This window comes from Thrips palmi, unplaced genomic scaffold (assembly GCF_012932325.1).
Source record: "Thrips palmi isolate BJ-2018 unplaced genomic scaffold, TpBJ-2018v1 HiC_scaffold_12, whole genome shotgun sequence".
Lineage (NCBI taxonomy): Eukaryota > Metazoa > Arthropoda > Insecta > Thysanoptera > Thripidae > Thrips > Thrips palmi.
In genome coordinates, this window is record NW_023144623.1 from 11,807,896 (window position 1) to 11,826,217 (window position 18,322).

The window sequence follows — 18,322 nt, forward strand, 5'->3', positions numbered from 1 at the left end:
TACTCACAGTCCAGGAAGGTGTGTGCCCCCGAACCACTCTCGCTGCTCACTCGACTTATCGATCGATCGACTTCGCTGATACACCCTGTGCAATCACTGCCCACTGCAAGGATGATCGACTCAACCGTTCCGGATCAAAATTTGCGACCAAAAATTTCGTTTTTGTCTTATCAGTCGCACTCTTGGCCGGAGGTTCCGTGGCCATGATTGCCCCGCTTCACTCAGCTCCCGGTTCCTCTCTCGCCAAAAATCCAGAGGGGGCGTTTTAGAGATGAAGATTTACACAGGTGGAGGCAATAATAACATCGTTCTCTTTCGGCAGACTGGTCTCCACGAACTCCACCCGCTCGCTAGGCAGCCCATTTTACGCGCAGTCAAGCGCCGGCGGGGTAGGCAACCCATTCTGCGTGCTAGCACTGCGCCAGCAGGGTAGGCTACTCAGTCGACGTGCTAGCACTGCGCCTGCAGGGTAGGCAACCCATTCTACGTACTACTTGCGCCAGCAGGATAGGCAACCCATTCTACGTACTACTTGCGCCAGAAGGGTAGGCAACCCATTCTACGTACTACTTGCGCCAGCAGGGTAGGCAACCCATTCTACGTACTACTTGCGCCAGCAGGGTAGGCAACCCATTCTACGTACTACTTGCGCCAGCAGGGTAGGCAACCCATTCTACGTGCCAGCACTGCACCCGCGGGAAGGAAACTCGTTCTACTGTACTGACCCAATGCTACTTTTACCCAAGATGAGGATGTTTTTCTACTATTTTTCATTGGAAATATGTTTGCATTCGCACTGCTTACCGAGGACTTGTACGGAGGCAGCTTCTGCATGTTCCATGTGTTCCAGATGTTCCATATTCCTGCCGAGGCGTCCGCCTCGCCGCGCGTCCCCGCCGCCACTGCCGCCGCGGTCGCCCACACGCCGCCCCGCCCCGCCCTCCCCCAGCCGAGCCCCCCCGGGAGACAACGCCAGGGTCACTGCATCTGTCTCCGTCGATCGAGCCACTCGACGTCCTGCTGCGACAAGGACGGAGAGAGGGTTGGCAGTGCCGTGGCAGCGCCGTGGCAGCGCTGTGCACCGGAAGTGAGTGGGCGTGAGCGGAAGGGGTGGCAGCAACAACACGGGCAAGCCTAGCCCCGAGTGGACAACATCGCAATTACGAAAAACGGCTGAACGGCACGGCACGGCACGGCGAGGCGCGCCACGGCACGCAGGGCAGTAATGTCACCACAGTAATGACCTTTTTAATTGGATTCTTGTTTTTGTCGTGGATTCGGCGTTCTGGAAAGGCCGCGAAGCCCAGCGAGTCTGGATGAACGGCTGTGTGTGCGTGATGTCCGCACGAGCAGCGAGAGAAATGCCCTCTGGAAATACCCCTCGCGCAGAGGTCGTTCAAGGGCGGCACTAAAGCCTCTCGCTCTCGGGGTAGCGCCGCAAGTCGACCTACTTGTCCGTACGAATGATGTTGTTGGACGTCATCCTGGGCCGCGCGCACTCCAGAGTCCAGGCGCAGTTTCTGCCGATACCCCTTGCAGCCGCGTACTGCGCCATTGATCGGAATATACTCCACGAGACAGAACCCGCGTCGACACTCGATGTGGAGATACCCCACGTCTAGGACCGTAAGACATAGGTGTTCTAAGGGGATTAATGAATAAAAAATCAACCGACATTCATTGCCAAACTGGATTTTTATTTATGAAAGTTTATGTGGAAATATTAATCTAATATCACAGACATCTTCCGTACAGGATTGCTCCCCGGGGAACTCGGCAGTCTACCAGCGACGTAGGAATGCTCCAGCGGGTCACAACGCCGTGTCGGACTCAGCAAGAGCACTGCTTCTTGCCGCCGTTGGTGTGGAAGCCACTTTTTCTCTCAGACTTTGATTGTGGCCGCAGCACGTGCAGCCCAGGACGAGGCCAGCTCGCACCGACGCGGCGCTGCCCCTCACTGGGCCGCGGTGGGGGCCACGGCGTCGGCGGTGGCGGTGGCCGTCGCCGGCGTCGTGTGCGGCGAGATGGCCACGTTGAACTGCAGCAGCACGATCTCGTAGGTGGCGATGGCGCCGGCGACCTGCCCGTCAGAGTCACGTTTGTACACTGCCCCGCCACAGAACACCTAGCAGACTGGAGGTGGTGGAGGCGGTCAAAATCCCGGATGCGTTTTGAGCTCCAGAATCGCTAAATGGGACTCGAATCGAGCGTGTGACCCCACCAATGGATTGCTCTCCGAACGAGGAATCCATTGGTGGGGTCACACGCTCGGTTCGAGTCCTGTTGGTGACTCTGCCGCTCAAAACGCTTCTTAACTCACGGCGAGCATGAAGTTCCTCGTGATGGAGAAGAAGCGCAGCCCCGTGAGCGCCAGGTCGTCCGACGCCATCTGGTGCTGCAGGCGCGCCACCTCGACGTTGTAGGTGTCCGACGGGCAGCTGAAGAGCGCGGTCAGGCCCTCCTTGCTCAGGTCGTTGATCCTGGCCGTGATGAGCGTCACCATGATGGTGCGGCCCAGCAGGAAGCCGAACGAGTAGAAGAAGTAGATGGTGGACAGCCACGAGTTGGAGCCGGGGCTGGGGGCGGCAGGGAACGCGAACACGTTAGCGCACCGTTGGCTCCAGGACCTGCTGTAGTCCACAAGGGAGAACGACGACACTCACGACAATCCGTTGAGCAGCTGCAGGCAGATGAAGTACAGGTTGTTGCCGAAGGAGAGGAACACGATGGAGCAGATGTTGTTGTCCACGTTCTTGGTGAGGGACGACAGCGCGGCGAAGTACTCCCGCAGCTCTCGCCAGTCCTCCTTGTTGAGGGCCTGGAACATGAACGGAAGCCGAGTCCAGCTCGTTTCGTTGCGTTTTGTCCCTTCGTGAGAGACGCAGCCCGGCGCGCAGGCAGCCAGCCGCGCGGCCGTGCGCGGCGGTACTGCCTACCCCGCCCACTGCAGGCGCTCTACAGTGAGGTGCACGGTCCGGCGGCCAAAACTCTGGACGCGTTTTGAGCTCCAGAGTCGCTAAAAGGGACTCGAACCAGACATGTGACCCCACCAATGGATTCCTCGTTCGGAGTGCGATCCATTGGTGGGGTCACACGTTCGGTTCGAGTCCCATTTAGCGGCTCTGGAGCTCAAAACGCGTCCGGGATTTAGACCGCCCCCACCGGTCTTCTGGCGCACTGTGCGCCTTGCCGCGACTCACCGACACGTCGGACTCGATGACCACGGTGTTGAACTGCTTGAAGCGCTCCGCCAGCCCCGTGGACACCACCATGAGGAACAGGTCCACGAAGTTCCACGTGAAGGTGGTCACCTTGGACATGACGAAGATGAGTAGGCCCGTGAACAGGTTGTACTGGACGTGCTCGAAGATGAAGGCGTGCGAGGCGTGGCAGTACTCGTCCAGGAACTCGAGGAACAGCCCCTGCGAGTCGTCCACGGCTGCGGACCGAAACAAACCGTTAGGACCCCAGAGAGCAAGGAAAAGTCGATATCAATGTGACTTTCATTCGCTTTCATTCTTGTGTCTTTTTTTAAATTTTAGTGAAAGTAGTGATTTTTGTTATTTTGACCTGACTTCGACTGCCGCCCTGGCCACTCGCTTACCATTCTCCGGCCGGGGCTGCCCCTGCCAGTGCACCGCGATGAAGGCGGGCACTGCGTTGAGCATGCTCATGAAGTGCTCCACTGTGGGAACAGAGTCACAGGAAGGTAAGCCATCCCACTCAGTGCACGTAACGCATTCGTGGACAGTGTAGCCGCACCGAGGGCGCTGACCATGACGAAGGCACAGAGCACGGCGATGCGCAGCTTGAGCTTGGGCGCGCGTCCGCGGCGCATCAGGTCCTCCATGTTGGCCCAGGACACCATGAGGCGGGGCCAGCGTCGCGCCAGCCGGAACAGGAGCACGGACCCGATGAGTGCGTTGCCATAGAACACGGCGCCCGCCGTGGCCGCGCCAATGCCGCCTGCACCACAAGGCCGTCATCGTCATGGTCCAGGTCGAGGGGTGGCGCAGTGGGCCAGAAGACCGGTGGAGGCGGCCAGAACTCGACACGCGTTTTGAGCTCCAGAGTCGCTAAATGGGACTCGAACCGAACGTGTGACCCCACCAATGGATTCCTCGTTCGGAGAGCAATCCATTGGTGGGGTCACACGTTCTGTTTGAGTCCTATTTAGCTACTGTGGAGTTCAAAACCCATCCAAGCTTTCGACCACCTACACTGGTCGTCTGGCACACTGTTTTGCAGACCATCGCCCTGCCTCACCGATGACGCCGAACGTGTCCGCGCTGAGCGTGAGCGCCATGTGGCGCAGGGACACCATCTCGACGAGCAGCACGCCCACGAACAGCGTCAAGGCCCACACCGTCCTGACGGACTTGAGCTCGAAGCGGAGCTGCCGCGGCCCGGGGCTGCGCACGCCGCGCACCGGCAGCAGCCCGAAGACCTGCGCGGTCACCAGGATGCCGGCCATAGCCTCGTGGAAGGACTCCCCCCGACGCGCTGCCGGCTGCAAAGGAACGTGCGTTACTTGCAGGCGGTGACCGCAGCAGAGTCCCGGTCGACGGCAGCGACAAGAACCTCCTTTCTGGCCGACTCGGCGACGGGCGTGTCCGCGGTCACGCGGTGGTTGCGCAGCAGCAGCGTGGCGGGGCTCATCCAGACGGCGTGCGCGTTGTCCGCGGCGGGGGCGGAGCGTCGCCACGCGTCCGCCACCCTGCCGCTCATCGGCGAGCCCTGGCCGCCCTGGCCGCCGTGGCCGGCCGCCATCGCCACTGCCTCCCCCGCGCCCATGTCGGGCGGCCGCCAGCCGTTGGCGGTCCGCTTCATGTCCCCGGGGCCGGCGTCCGCGGCCGCGGGGCCGCCGGGGTGGCCGCCGAGGAGGACGGGCGTGGGCGGCGTGAGCGCATGGATGCTGCGGAGGAAACACACGGTGAGCGTCGCAGCGGGCAGCAACAAGCAGGGAAGTGGAGTCTCGAGGGAACGTGTGAAATTCCTGGCCGCAGCCGCCGTAAGAACACATGAGAAACGCCCTGCGGTCTTTTTGTGAAGGAGTGAGTGACGGGCCGCCAAGGGCATGGCCAGCATGGCGTGCGTGCGCGGACGGTGCGCAGCGCTCCTCGGGGAGGCCATCGGCGCCGTGCCGCACGCCGAGCCGCACGCCGTGCCCCTCCCACTCCCCGTGGATTTACGTCGTCGTCAAGCAGGGGATGGTCAGGGGCGGGGCGGGGCGGGGCGGGGCGGGGTGGGGCGGGGTGGGGCGGGGCGGGGCGGGGTGGACTTAATTTTCGCAGATAGCCCGCGCGGTGGCTTTACCACGTCGTAACGGCCCCCACTGGCCGGTGGCCAGTGGCCGGTGGCTGTGGATGGTCTAGGATGACTCGATCAAAACTACAGCGCAGTAACATAATCACGCAAACACGCACGTTCACACACGGACAGGCCAGGCTGTCACACAAACACAGTGGCACGCAACGACGTACACGCCGCCCCGCGATGTCCCTGTCTGATAAGGGACATGCTTCTCGCCTGATAAAAACAAAGCGCCCTTTCTGTACAGTACTGCTTAATCCCTAACTTGTCGACCACACAGTGGGCCAGAAAATCGGCGTAGGCGGCCAAAACTTTTTGAGCTCCAGAGTCGCTTCATAGGACTCGAACCAAACGTGTGACCCCACCAATGGATTCCTCGTTCGGAGAGCAATCCATTGGTGGGGTCACACGTTCGGTTTGAGTCCCTTTTGGCGGCTCTGGAGCTCAAAACCCGTCCAGGATTTTGCCCACCTCCGCCGATCTTCTGGCCCACTGTGCTACACTCTAAAGAAGTCTCCGTTATGGGGCGGCCCGGCTCACCCGGCAGCGAACCGCCGCTGCCACTCCTCCTTGCGGCGCCGCAGCGACATGGAGCAGTCGTCCAGGGTGGCGGCCTTGTCTTCGTCCTTGACGGCGTCCTTGCCGGCGTCCTTGCCGGCCTGCTCGGTGGCGGTCGCCGCGGAGGCGGTCAGCGAGTCCGGGTGGCCGTTTCACTGCCGCCGTAACCGAGACCGCAGGGACCGCAGGGACCGCAGTTCGCGGCGGCCATTCGGCCTCCCTTCGCCGGAAGCCTTTTCTCGGAAGCGGAAACGCGCGACGCGAAACCACAGGGTGGGCATCGACCAGGGTCGCGAATGGGTGCGAACGCGGCGACACCGGCAGGCACCGGCAGGCACGGCAGGAAGGGGCGGACACGTCTGACGCAAACGCAAACACGGGCAGGATGTGAAGTGAAACTGGTGCGCGCCGCCTGGCGGCTCGGCGCCCCCGTGCGTGTCGAGCAGTGTCGAGGTCCAGGCGCCACTGGCGGCCCAGGCCTAGGCCTAGGCCCAGGCGGGTCGGGGTGCGCTTCCCGACGCCCCCTCCCCCGGCCCGGCCCTGGCGCTATCCTGGCCTTTTCACCGCCCTCTAACATGGAGGCCAGCAGCACAAAACAGGCCGTACCCTCATCCCTCATGCACATCGATTCGACGCGTGCGTGCCGCGGACCCCGACGACGGCGGCGGTCCCCTACGGTCCCCGAGGTGCCTGGAGTCCCCTCCACTCGTTATCAATCTTCGTCGTCCTTGGCTAACGATGTCGCGGCCGCCTTCCGTCATGCCCGCGCCAAGGCGGCCGCCCGGTCGGTCACCTTGGCGCGCCCTTCAGAGCGCCCTTCGCCTCACAGTGCGCCAGAAGACCGGCGGTGGCGGTCAAAATCCCGGACGCGTTTTGAGCTCCAGAGTCGCTAAACGGGACTCAAACCGAATGTGTGACCCACCAGCAGATTGCTCTCCGAATGACGAATCCATTGGTGGGGCCACACGTTTGGTTTGAGAGTCCGCAAGGCCGCCTAGTCCGTCATCCTGCTCAGCTCACCCTATCCGCGAGTACTTCCACCGCGACCCCCGGCGCGACCCACGGTAGCCGTCGACGCCGCCGTCCCGGTGGTCGACGGCGAGGTCCCGGTGCAGGAGGCCGGCGCGCTGGTCGCTGCGGGCCGAGGCCTCGCCGACGCGGTGCCAGCCCTCGGCCACCACGCGGCTCGCGCCCTTGCCCATGACTGGAGCCCCGGCGAGGCCAAGCACCCCCTCCCCCAGGCCTATTAGGCGTCGGCCGGGCGCCATTGCAGTAACGAAATAAACTATCAGTGTCCCATTTAGATCGAGTCGCGATTGTATCCCGGCGGAGTGCGAAAGGGAGGGGAGGGGAGGGGGTAGTCGTGGGGGTAGTGCGGACATGCCCCTGGACAGGTGCAGGGCAATAAGACCAATATGTTTGATTCTAGTCTCGTTCGAGGACGTAAGGGCCCATGACTGTCTCCAGACTAGGCCACCGTTGGGGTGGGGCGGGGCGGGGCGGGGCGGGGTGGGGTGGGGCGGGGCGGGGTGCGAATCCGGCGCTGCGCAAATAGCGCACACGTCAGCGTGCAGCCCGGCCGTCGCCGGCAGGCAGGGTCCGAACAGTGTCGCTGCGTCTCTGTCGCACTCATATGGGTCGTCCCGCAGGCCGAGCCGCAGGCCCGCACGGGTGCGACAGAGAAAGCCTGCTGCCCCTCGGGTCGGCTGCAATTACAGGCCGACGCGTAAACCGCCAGATGGCCGTCGCGTTCGCGGCCACGGAGGGGATGAACCGGTTTCAGCCCACTGGAAAATTGAAGCGGAAGGTAACTTTGAAACGGAGGCGCTGGCGAGGCAGACCCATCGGCAGACCGCACCCTGCCATTACGGCGGCGACTCGGAGCGCCCCGTGTTTGCTGTCAACTTTAATGAGGCTGCCAAAGTTTTTCGACTCTGACTGACGTGGCGAGCGCACGGAATAAAGGACTTTTGTTTTGATTATCAACTCTGTTCGATTCGATCGCTGTAAATCGAAAACCTTGTTCCCACAACCAAAAGCTAAGTAGCCACGGCCGGACACTTGTGCCAATTTTTTCCGTGCATCAGTTTCACACCAACACCTGTGATCTAGTTTCAATTTCTTTTGGCGGCCAGCTGAGAGGTAGCGTTACCGGGGCTGCGCGTCGTGGTCGCCGAGTCCTCGGTGCACGGCGATGGCGGTGGGTGATCCGTTGGCGGGGCCCTTCTTCGGCGCCTTGCCGACGCTGCCGTAGGCGAGGCCGGTGTTGACGAGGTCGGCGAACTTGGAGGCCAGCCCGTTGCCCTTCGCGAAGCCTCTGGCCCGCTGGTGCTTGGCTGCGCCGCTGAAGAGTGCGATGGGCAGGTCGTCCGCGTCGCTGGCGGGGCCGTGGACTTGGCCGTGGACTTGGGCCCAGGCGGACATCCCCGTCAGGCAGCGCCGCAGGGGGTGGCGTCGCTGGCGGTGCTGGAGTTGGGGGTGGAGCCCGGCCGAGGCCCCGCGGCCCTGCGCGAAGCCCGCACCCTCATCCCGCCAAGTCCGCGCGCTCGGTGCACTCGAAGGCCTGCAGCGGCAGCGACCGGTGTCTGGCGACCGCGGGGCTGGATCTGAGCGACGTCGCGCACGGCGTGACCCTCCCCTTCCCCCACCCCTTCCCCCTCCACGGCCCTCGGCCCGCCCTTTGGAGCCCCCACCCCGCAGCCAGGCTCGCTGCGAGGGATTCCGTTGCTCTGTCTCTCTCGCACACGTTTGTACAGGACACCCCGACAGAGACCAACGGTACGCGACACTCTGGAATCGGGTCGCTGCACGCGGCACGAATCGTACCCGCACCGTAAACAAAATTAAAATCGACACGAGAACGGCGGCACGCGAAGCAGCGCCCTTTAGTCGGGCCCGCTGGATTGTCACACCTCGCGAGCAGCCCCGCCCCGCCTCGCCTGCCCTTTCCACAACCTGCCGCAAACGAAAACACTCCGCCCTCAATGGAGCATAGTACGCACTACTATGCCGTTTCGTTTCGTGTCGTTTCCCCGTCCAATCTGTGCTTTTTGTTTTTGCCTCCCCCCCCCCGCGGGCCCCCCTCTCCCTCCCTCCCAAATGGGGTTTTAACGAGTGCGACAGAGAGGTGTCGCCGGATTGTTTTGTCAATGGGCGATGCGATCTCCATGACCCCCGCCAGGGGACCCGCAGGGGACCCGCCAGGGGCGGGGCTGGTTCGCCGGATGCCAGGGGAGGGGGGCATCTACCCCCAGCAACACCTGAAGGGAAAAGGGTGTTGCTCCACGACCCCGGGATCCGAAGACACACAGCTCAAAACTCGTCAGTGCTTTTCAGGCCGGGGAACAAGAGGCGCTTTCGCCATAAGAAGCAATCACGAAAATAATTAAAACGGAGCATTCCAATTTGCGTTGTTGGTGGTGCTGAAGCAGGACGTGGACATGTCCAACGGCCCCAATGGCGCGACGGTGTCGCGTGTTAGCACAAGGAAAATACGCGGACGGGTTAAACCGGGTTCAACTCACTCTCTGTGATTGGCTCCGTGATCCAATGTGCCCCAGTCATGAAGTCACTTTTCGAAGTGCCCTTACCTGCCGCAACGCGCGGGTTTGTTGTTGTTGTGATGGTTTCTTGCTTCATTTTTTGTTGATTTTTTGCTGTTTGGCGGTACAATGGGGGACGTGAGGTGGCCCTTTGACTAATCGCCGGCGTGCCAGTAGATCACTCACGGTGACGTAAACAGAGAACAGTAATGGCAGCTAATGTGGACGAAAATTGATCTTTCCGGGGGCGGACATGCTAAGGCACACACCACGGCACACACACTCTCACCCCCTCGTCCAATCTACCTTAAGAAACCCTACACTGCAAACCGTTGTCTGGATCTGACCAAAGGTGCGCAAAATAATTGATAACTGTGTTTCTGTCTGCTCTCGTTCATCCGGGATATTTCCAGGAACCTGTAGTCCTTTGTGACCAGCTGCTGCTGAGATACCTCGGTCCGTCGCTGCCCCTGCCGCAGGAGGTGGTGGCCAACGTGACCACCGTGACGACGGTACACGTTCAAGGCCTTGGTGGCCGCGGTGCCGTGAGTGCTGCGGCCCTGTCGTCCAGCCCTGTCGCCCTACACCGAGGCGGCGCGCGCTCCAACTGCCGGACGGCCGGGACAGGCGTTCCCGGAAACCCTTCAAGGGCCGCGATTTATTGTCTTGGCTGTGACGTCACCGCGGCACACTCTGCGCCCTTGGGGCCCTTCGCCCTGGCCGCCCTAACACGGCCTAGGGTAGGAAGCCTCGCGTGGAACAGGACTCGAACCGAACGTGTGACCCCACCAATGGATTCCTCGTTCGGAGAGCAATCCATTGGTGGGGTCACACGTTCGGTTCGAGTCCCATTTAGCGACTCTGGAGCTCGAAACGCGTCCGGGGCTTCGGCCGCCTCCACCGGTCTTCTGGCCCACTGTGCGCTGCAGCCTCCGGATGGATGGCCCTAGCCTTGAGAGAGACAGAGATAGTCTCTAGACGTACGCATGTGTCAATCGATCCACCAATTTGTAGCGCCGCCCCGCGGCCCGACGACCGAAATAGACGCAGCGAGCAGCGATAAGGATGAGGAAGGCAAGGCGACCGGACCGGACGCGCTGATAACTTTAAAAGGGGTAGAAAACAAACGGAAACACCAACTAGGTCGTTTCTGCTACTCTGATAAATTTCGACAGGGCTCAAATTAATCCGACTGGCAGCTCAAGGTGGCATCACGCGCCATTCTACAGGTCTCTGATGTCTTTGAGTCGATCTGAATGAAAAGGGACGTGAAATCAACCACTAACCAGTCTGTTTCACTTTTTATTGAAGCCTTTTATAAAATTACATTTACATAAAATACAAAGGTTGGCTTAATGTTTTCTTTTACATTTCGCACATTCACGCACGCATTCACTCTCTTGCTCACGCTCAATCCCACATAAATACACTCATCTCTTAAAAATTATAATAAACAAAACAATGATAGTATAAGTACATATTTACAACATTAACACTGACAGAGGTATCAACAGAAACCTTAATAATCCTGTTTGACCCGCAAATCAATTTTGCCATCGCTAAATACATTATTTTTAAAATAATAAATCGAATATACAACAGTGACTAAATCGGAAACACATCGTCTCTTTGACAGATAGGAATGTTGCAAAATTATTCTAAACTCTACAACTCAATGAAAAGTAGTCCTGTCTTTCTCACGCCTTTTCACACTCTATCTTACTTGATTTATAATTTTCTTAACTCACACCTTTCTGCGATTATTTCTAACGAAGTAATTATAACTGGCTTACAAAATCATGGCGGTTCACACCCATTTCAGACTCAGAAAAGTAAACAGGCAAAAATAATTGGCAGTACAAACCACTTGGCGGTCTTGGAGGTTGCTGTAAAACTAGATATCTGGTCGGAAACCAACTTACTCTTTCTGCAGTGGCCCCGCACTAGACGTAGGCTAGAGCGAGCTTCAGCAGAAGGAAAGGACTAGATAATTTCCTCTGACCCTGTCTCGGGGGCACGTATTCGCTAGGTCTCTTTACATATTTACAACGCTTAACTGAGATTCTAGGTGACGAGTGGAAGCTCACGCCTGAACTCGACCGGGCTATCACATGGTTCAGTCGACCGGCCGTCCGCACCGCGTGGCCCCACAGTGGCCCAGAAGACCGGAGCAGGCGGCCGAAACTCGAGACGCGTTTTGGCTCCAGAGTCGAACCGAACTCGAACCGAGCGTTTGGCCCCACCAATGGACTCCTCGTTCGGAGAGCAATCCATTGGTGGGGTCACACGTTCGGTTCGAGTCCCATTTAGCTACTCTGGAGCACAAAACGCGTCGGGGGTTTCGACCGCCTCCACCGGTCTTCTGGCCCACTGTGGGTCGGCCCGGCGCGAGGCTAGGCGCGCCAACCAGCGGCCAGTCGGCGACGGCGCACGGACGGCAGCGATGGAACACGCCAAGTGCTGTACCGTCGACAGCCATCCCTCACATTGGACACGACTCCGAGAAACTCGCCGGAAATTCGACTTTCAACGAAAAACTTGAACCTTCTCGACAGTTTGACGACAACCCTAGAATTTTCCTCAAAATTTAAAACACTGCTAAGAATCCTTTCGAAACGCGGAGGGAATTCGGAGCCATTCGACGGAATTTCCCGCAGCAGTTTGTTTAAGTTCCTCGGTGGCCTTGGGGATAGGGGTGCCGGTGGCCGCGCCGTGGCGGTGCGGGGGGGCGCTGGGTCCTGGGGGCGGGGCGCGGGACGCGGGGCGCTGGGTCCTGGGCCGCGGCCTACTTGACGCTGGACAGGAAGCCGCGTGACTCCAGGCTGCCGTAGCTGGTGCTGTAGGGCCCGATGAGCACGGCGCCCGCCTCCTTGCGGTGCCAGGTGCCGTGCCTGTTCTTGTACGAGTTGGTGGCGATGATGCCGTTCATGCCCGGCGGCCGCTCGATGGCGCAGGGGTTGGCGTGCCCGTTGGACGCCACCGAGCCGTTGCCCAGGTAGCCGTTGGAGGGCGGGCTGTGGTCCGAGGACAGCGTGTACGACAGGTTCTTGAGGTCCTCCTCGCTGGGCACCTCTTTGTACTGCGACCGGCGCCGCACCAGCAGCAGGAAGACGATCACCATCACGCACTGAAAGAAACAGACACGAATTAAGTAAACAGTGGCAACAAATCTGAGGCTTTAAAACTAGAGGCCGTACAGTGGGCCGGAAGACCGGTGGAGACGGTGAAAATCCCGGACGCGTTTTGAGCTCCAGAGTCGCTAAATGGGACTCGAATCGAACGTGTGACCCCACCAATGGATTGCTCTTCGAACGAGGAATCCATTGGTGGGGTCACACGTTCGGTTCGAAGTCCTGTTTAGTGACTCTGGAGCTCAAAACGCGTCCAGAGTTTTGGCCGCCTGCGACGGTCTGCTGCTCCACTGTGGGCTGCCCTGGTCTTATGGGGAGTGGAAGGGGGCGGCTGGTTCCCCAAATCGGTGCAAGCAGCGTCCGCCAGGCACGGCGCGCGGCGCGCGGCTCGGGGACGGTCCCGGGGCAAACACCTTCCCTTAACGGCCGCACTGCCGCCTCCGCGCTATCTTGATTGGGATCGTTCTGTACAGCGGCGGCGCGGCAGTGGACTTTTGACCAAAAGGCGCAAAGTTTATCAACGCAGACGGCCGGGCCGCCGTCGCCGGCATGCTCTCGACGAATTCGTGGACTACGCAGCAGTGCGCGGCAGCAGTCTGGGTTTGTCCACGCCGCTCCGCCACCCGTCCGCCGAAAGAGAGGAGGGGGGCGTCAACGACGATTGTAGCAGCGGAAAACTGAACTGAGGCTAGTGCATGGCGCAAATGAGGCCGCCTCCGGTCATCCCGTCGGAAAAACTCCTCCGTGTGGAGAGACGCGCCGCGCCGCGGGGGTGCCGTCTGCCGTGCCGAGGCGGCCGCTGCGTGGCCGCGGTGGCCGCGCTATCGCAGACGAAAGGGCAAGCAGCGCAGCGGGCTGCTTGCGAGCAGTACTCTCGTCTCTCTCGCACTCACGGCGCGACGCGCAGGGGTGCGAGAGAGACAGACACAGCAGACGACGCTCCGTGTTGCCAATGGCAACGACGCGCCAGACGCGCGGTGGGCCGGGGCTGCCGGGGCTGCCGGGGCCACGGACGCGACACAGCGTAGGGGCCCCCGAACCCCGAGGGGCGGCGCCGGGCGGCGCGCGGCCCCGGCGTGGTCCGGCCGTTGGAAGTTTCCAATCGCAGCAAGGAGCCCCCAGCGCTATCGCCTCCGACACGCACTGCACGGCGGGGCGGCGGAGCGACGCGGTCAAGGTACCTGGCAAATTGGAGGACTTATCGCCGAAGTTACAGGCGAGGAAAACGACTCGCGTCGGCTGGGGTTTGAACCAGCGACGTCAGGCTCCACCGACGAGGCCGCTCACCACTGACCCAACGGTACTCACCACGAGGGCGTTGAGGCCCACGACGAACATGGAGCCCGCGCGGAAGCCCACGCAGTCGTAGAGGATGCCGCCGACGGACGGCCCGATGAAGGCGCCCAGCGCGAACGTCGAGGTCCACAGCCCGGAGATGAGCCCGTAGGTCTCCAGGTTGTTGGGGAAGCCGTGAGCACTGGCAGGGAAACAATCAGAATGGGTCAGTTTGTCGTTCGGTTTCGCCGTCCAGACGCACACACTGTGAGACCTACATGGACGTCCTGAGGGCGTCCGTGAAGGAGGCGACGAGCTGCGCCGCGATGCCCAGGCCGTGCAGCACCAGCCCGACGATGCTCAGCGACAGCACACTGCGGAAACAGAGCCCTCAGTCCTCGGTTCGACTCTCGGTCAAAGGAAGTATTTTTTGTAACCGGCTTACGTGTCCGACGGGATGAAGGGCGCCGGGCCGACGAGCGAGAAGCCCACGATGATGAGCAGGCAGCCGCAGATGGTGGCCACCTTGGGCACCATGGCGCGGTCGCACAGCATGCCCCAGCACGGCGCCGTGAGCGCGTACGTGCCGCCGTTGATGACGAACATGAGGCCCAGCACCACGGGGGACAGCTTGAACTGCAGACAGAAGCGCTCGGTCATTTGCAACCACCAAACTTCACGGTTTTACTTAAATAGAGGAGGAACGTACGCTTCTGAGGTGAGGCTCGAGCGTGGCGGACAAGAAGCCGATGCTCATGGAGGTGACGATGATGGAGGCGGCGGCGAGCAGCACGCCGGGGATCTTGAGCACCTGCCAGAGGCTGGCTGAGGACGGAAGTGCGCGTCAGCAACAACACCACAAACAACAACACACGGAACAAACAAAAACTAAATCGACGCGCACCTCCTTGCGTGGGCTCGCTCTCGTGCTGGCCGTGGTCCGGCAGGACGAAGGCGGTCATGATGGCGGAGAGGAACAGCGCCGAGCCCAGCACCACGAACGGCGTGGTGTAGCCGCCGACCTGGTACAGCGCGCCGCCGACCGTGGGGCCCACGATCAGGCCCAGCCCGAAGAAAGTCTCCAGGGACGCCTGGAGGAAGCAGACGGCACGGTCAACCGCGGAGCCCTGGGGCTGGACGGACACTGTAGTGGCGGTCGCGGCCGAGCTGAGCGCCTGGCAGGTAGGCCGCCGTGGTACACGGGTGCGTTGCATTGCCTACCTGACAGGCGCTCTCGACAAGCGCGCGCCGCACAGTGGGCCAGAAGACCGGTGGAGGTGGTCAAAATCCCGGACGCGTTTTGAGCTCCAGAGTCTCTAAATGGGACTCGAACCGAACGTGTGACCCCACCAATGGATTGCCCTCCGAACGAGGAATCCATTGGTGGGGTCACACGCTCGGTTCGGGTCCTGTTTAGCGACTCTGGAGCTCAAAACGCGTCTAGAGTTTTGGCCGCCTGCTGCGGCCGAGGTTCCTACTCACGAAGGTGGTGGCGACGTTGTCGGGGAACTCCTTGGCGATGATGGCGAACGAGGCCGTGAGGAAGGCGGCGTTGCCCATGGCCTCGATGATGCGGATGAGGAAGGACAGCACGATGAAGGGGTAGTGGCCGTTGACCTTGTCCAGCATGCTGCCGAAGGGAAACACCCAAATACAGGCGTCTGCGTCGCCGAAAGCGCCTCGCGTTGCAACTTGAATTTTTAAACGCCGTACTCACCCGAACAATATGGCGCAGACGCCTGTTGTGAAGATGCCGCCATTGAATAGGAATTTGGGTCCTATCCTATTGAGCTGAAAAAAAAAAACGACGATCGTTGTTACATCGCCCGGTTCAGCGAAATGGGAGTTCCCTCCCCCTTCCCTTTTTTCGCCCCTTCCCGGGACTAGAGCGAGCAAACGACGTCACGCTAAAAAGTCCCCGCTTTCGTAACGCACCCCGGATACTCACATGTTGTCCGTAGATGGGGCTGATGATGAAGACGACCAGCTCGAAGACGCCGAAGACCAGGCCGTACTCCGTCGCCGTGGCGCCCTTCTTCTCGGCCTGGAGGAGGAAGCAGGCAAAGTCAGCCGCGGCAGTCGTCGCTCTGTCTCCGTCGCACTCGTGGGGCTCTCCGTAAGGGTGCGAGAGAGACAGAGCGACAAACGGCTCGGCAGGCCGGTCACTGGCGCTGCACAGAGAGGGGGCTAGAAGGGACGACCTGTGCTGAGACAGTAATTGCGAGGACATTTGAAAAGGACCGCCCTTTTTACCCATCACGTCCCCGGTCACGTTTTGGAGTTGGGTTGGCAAGCCCGGATTTCGTGAGACACTATGTGACAAAAACCATCCACTCGGTCTAGAGCGCCCGACTGGCCCGATTTTGAAAAGTCGAAACGTCGCGTGTTACTTTTTTTTTAAGACCGGCAAGTGGCACTCCCCGGCACTGGAAATCCATGCCAGCACGCGAGGCGACGCGGGGCCGCTTCAATTGCATTACGCTAATTTTCCAGACCGCCCGGAGTGGGCAGGCCTGTTCGCGGCGTCTCGACAGTCCGGTGAAAAACGAGCCGCCCCTGCCGGGTATCGATCCCGGGCTTGTCCGCTACGCGCTGCCCGCGCTGCCCGTCGACCGGCCGGGAGGCCAAGACTCGGGGTAACCGCGCCGTGGCCTCGCACAAGTGGAGCACGGGCACGGCGGGCACGGCCAGGCATGGCGGGGTGCCGCGCCGCGCTGGCGCCACGCGATTCGCGCCACAAAGTGGATGTGAATGTGACAACAGTCGTAAAACAGGGGCATCGGCGGCACGATTCTCTGTGTCTGCACTCGCCGACGGCGCAGTCTTGCTGCAATTCTCGATTTCTCTGGGCGAGCAAAACACAGCATAACACATGGACCCCCCTCCCCCGGACTTCCCCCGCTCACGCGTCGACCAACGAGCAGCCGGCTTCTCCACCACGCACAGCCAATGGGGTGCGGCGACGGGAACACGCCTCCGCGGCGGGGCGCGGCGGGGCGTGGTGGGGCGTGGTGGGGCGTGGCGGGGCGTGGCGGGGCGTGGCGGGGCGTGGCGGGGCCGACTATCGCTTGGTGTGCACTCGGGTTCGAGGTTCCTCTCCAGCCTTATCACCGAGTTGTGCCAGACAGATAACACGTAATACTCAAACAAACCAGAAGGCGGCTCCAGGCGACCCGCCCCCGGGCCGAGCCGAGCCTGGCCGAGCCCACCCCCACCCCCTGGATTCCGTCAAAGGTTGAGCCTGCCCTAGGAATACTCCCTTCCAAATTAACCTCCAGGTACTCGAATTTTTTGTGAGGAATTTAGAAATTCTACGTCATTTTCCTCACCGCTCAAAATGAGTGCAGACTTTGCACGACTTGGGCCATCAATGGCATGCATTTCGGGAACGGCCTGCAGTCGCGGCGTCCCCGAGCCCTTGGGGCCCGTGGGGCGCGGCGACGCAAACAAGGACCAGGGAATTCCCTTGGACGCGTCCCCCATGCTTCCCCGACCCTTCGCTGCACCGAGACAAACACGCTCCGAATCCGCCTGTCGGATTGCGGATTTACCCTCACTGTTTATCTCGTGTCGATTAGCATTTTGAGCTCCAGCTCCGCGCACGGACGAAAACTAGACGGGTGGGGTTGAGAGTGTGCGAGACCCCGCGCGTAGAGCCGCCGGCCGCCGGCTATCGCTCGGCCCATGAATTGAGACGACGCAGTAATAGTATCACACCGTTATGTACGGAGGGAAAACGAGAAAAAAAATTTGTTTATCGTCTCGGAAGGTTATCGGCAGCCGTTCTGTCCGCGGCGGTCGCGGCTCTGTTGTTGGGACGCGGCGCAAAGCCAGTGACTCCCCACACCTCAGACCGCCTTCTGGGGTCAATGGAGTCGCAAGTGAAAAGCAGTGACAAGCCAGGCAACTCGCAAAAAAAAATATGCAAAAATATATACATTGTTTTTCAAGAAGAGTAAAAATAGAGGATGTTGAATCGGTATTTTCAAGAATCGAATGTGTTTGTTTTAAATTTTGTGAAAAATTGTGGCGATAGACAAACATAAGAGTTTTTCACAGAAGCAGAAAAAAGACTTGGGATGCTATTGTTTTTTGTTTTTGTTTTTTTTTTTCGCGTGACAGAAGATTTTCCATGGGCGCAAAATTGAATCTCTCCAGGCCACCTGAAAAACACTCACCTCCTGCGGATAGAACGGCGCCTGCAGGGAGACGCAGATGGCATTGCAGAAGTCCGCAATGCTGAACACGATGAGCGTCAGCCACTGGGTCTTGGTGAACTGCGGCAGCTTGACCATCTTGCCGAACTACACGGCCACCACACTGTTGGGAGGCTTCCTCGGCTGGTCTGTCGAGTCTGTCGACGCTGACGGGGTGCTTGGCCTCGGTGCGACACGCCGTCCGCTCAGAGCATTTTCCGCGTTCGTCCGTGGTCTGCGGCGCCCTGCGGGTCACTGCGGACGCACTGCGGCCCGGGCTGGGCTGGGCTTGGCTTGGCGGGCCGGC

At 60.5% G+C, this 18,322-nt stretch overlaps 2 protein-coding genes across 2 annotated transcripts; both read right to left on the reverse strand.

Moving 5' to 3' along the window:
- Positions 1-2,292: 2,292 nt before the first annotated feature.
- Positions 2,293-4,365, reverse strand: LOC117640237 (gustatory receptor for sugar taste 64e-like). The gene is made up of 6 exons (XM_034376575.1): positions 4,267-4,365; positions 3,763-3,966; positions 3,605-3,685; positions 3,201-3,439; positions 2,664-2,818; positions 2,293-2,576 (listed from the first exon to the last, which is right to left on the reverse strand). Exons 1-6 carry the CDS (start codon positions 4,322-4,324, stop codon positions 2,312-2,314), a joined length of 1,002 nt encoding a protein of 333 aa, XP_034232466.1. The 5' UTR covers positions 4,325-4,365; the 3' UTR covers positions 2,293-2,311.
- Positions 4,366-11,702: 7,337 nt separating this feature from the next.
- On the reverse strand, positions 11,703-18,322 carry LOC117640236 (MFS-type transporter SLC18B1-like). The gene is made up of 10 exons (XM_034376574.1): positions 17,998-18,322; positions 15,768-15,863; positions 15,537-15,610; positions 15,302-15,449; positions 14,724-14,910; positions 14,529-14,644; positions 14,265-14,455; positions 14,098-14,193; positions 13,853-14,021; positions 11,703-12,540 (listed from the first exon to the last, which is right to left on the reverse strand). Exons 1-10 carry the CDS (start codon positions 18,112-18,114, stop codon positions 12,199-12,201), a joined length of 1,536 nt encoding a protein of 511 aa, XP_034232465.1. The 5' UTR covers positions 18,115-18,322; the 3' UTR covers positions 11,703-12,198.

Bases quoted from the DNA above. Each gene is read 5' to 3' on its own strand.
- LOC117640237 (XM_034376575.1), bottom strand. From the start codon at position 4,324: ATGGTGTCCCTGCGCCACATGGCGCTCACGCTCAGCGCGGACACGTTC. The intron at 3,967-4,266 runs GTGAGGCAGGGC...CTTGTGGTGCAG, and splicing joins GGACACGTTCGGCGTCATCG to GCGGCATTGGCGCGGCCACG. The intron at 2,577-2,663 runs GTGAGTGTCGTC...TGCCGCCCCCAG, and splicing joins CAGCTGCTCAACGGATTGTC to CCCCGGCTCCAACTCGTGGC.
- LOC117640236 (XM_034376574.1), bottom strand. From the start codon at position 18,114: ATGGTCAAGCTGCCGCAGTTCACCAAGACCCAGTGGCTGACGCTCATC. The intron at 15,611-15,767 runs GTGAGTATCCGG...TTTTTTTTTCAG, and splicing joins GCCCCATCTACGGACAACAT to CTCAATAGGATAGGACCCAA. The intron at 14,194-14,264 runs GTAAGCCGGTTA...CTGTTTCCGCAG, and splicing joins CCCTTCATCCCGTCGGACAC to TGTGCTGTCGCTGAGCATCG.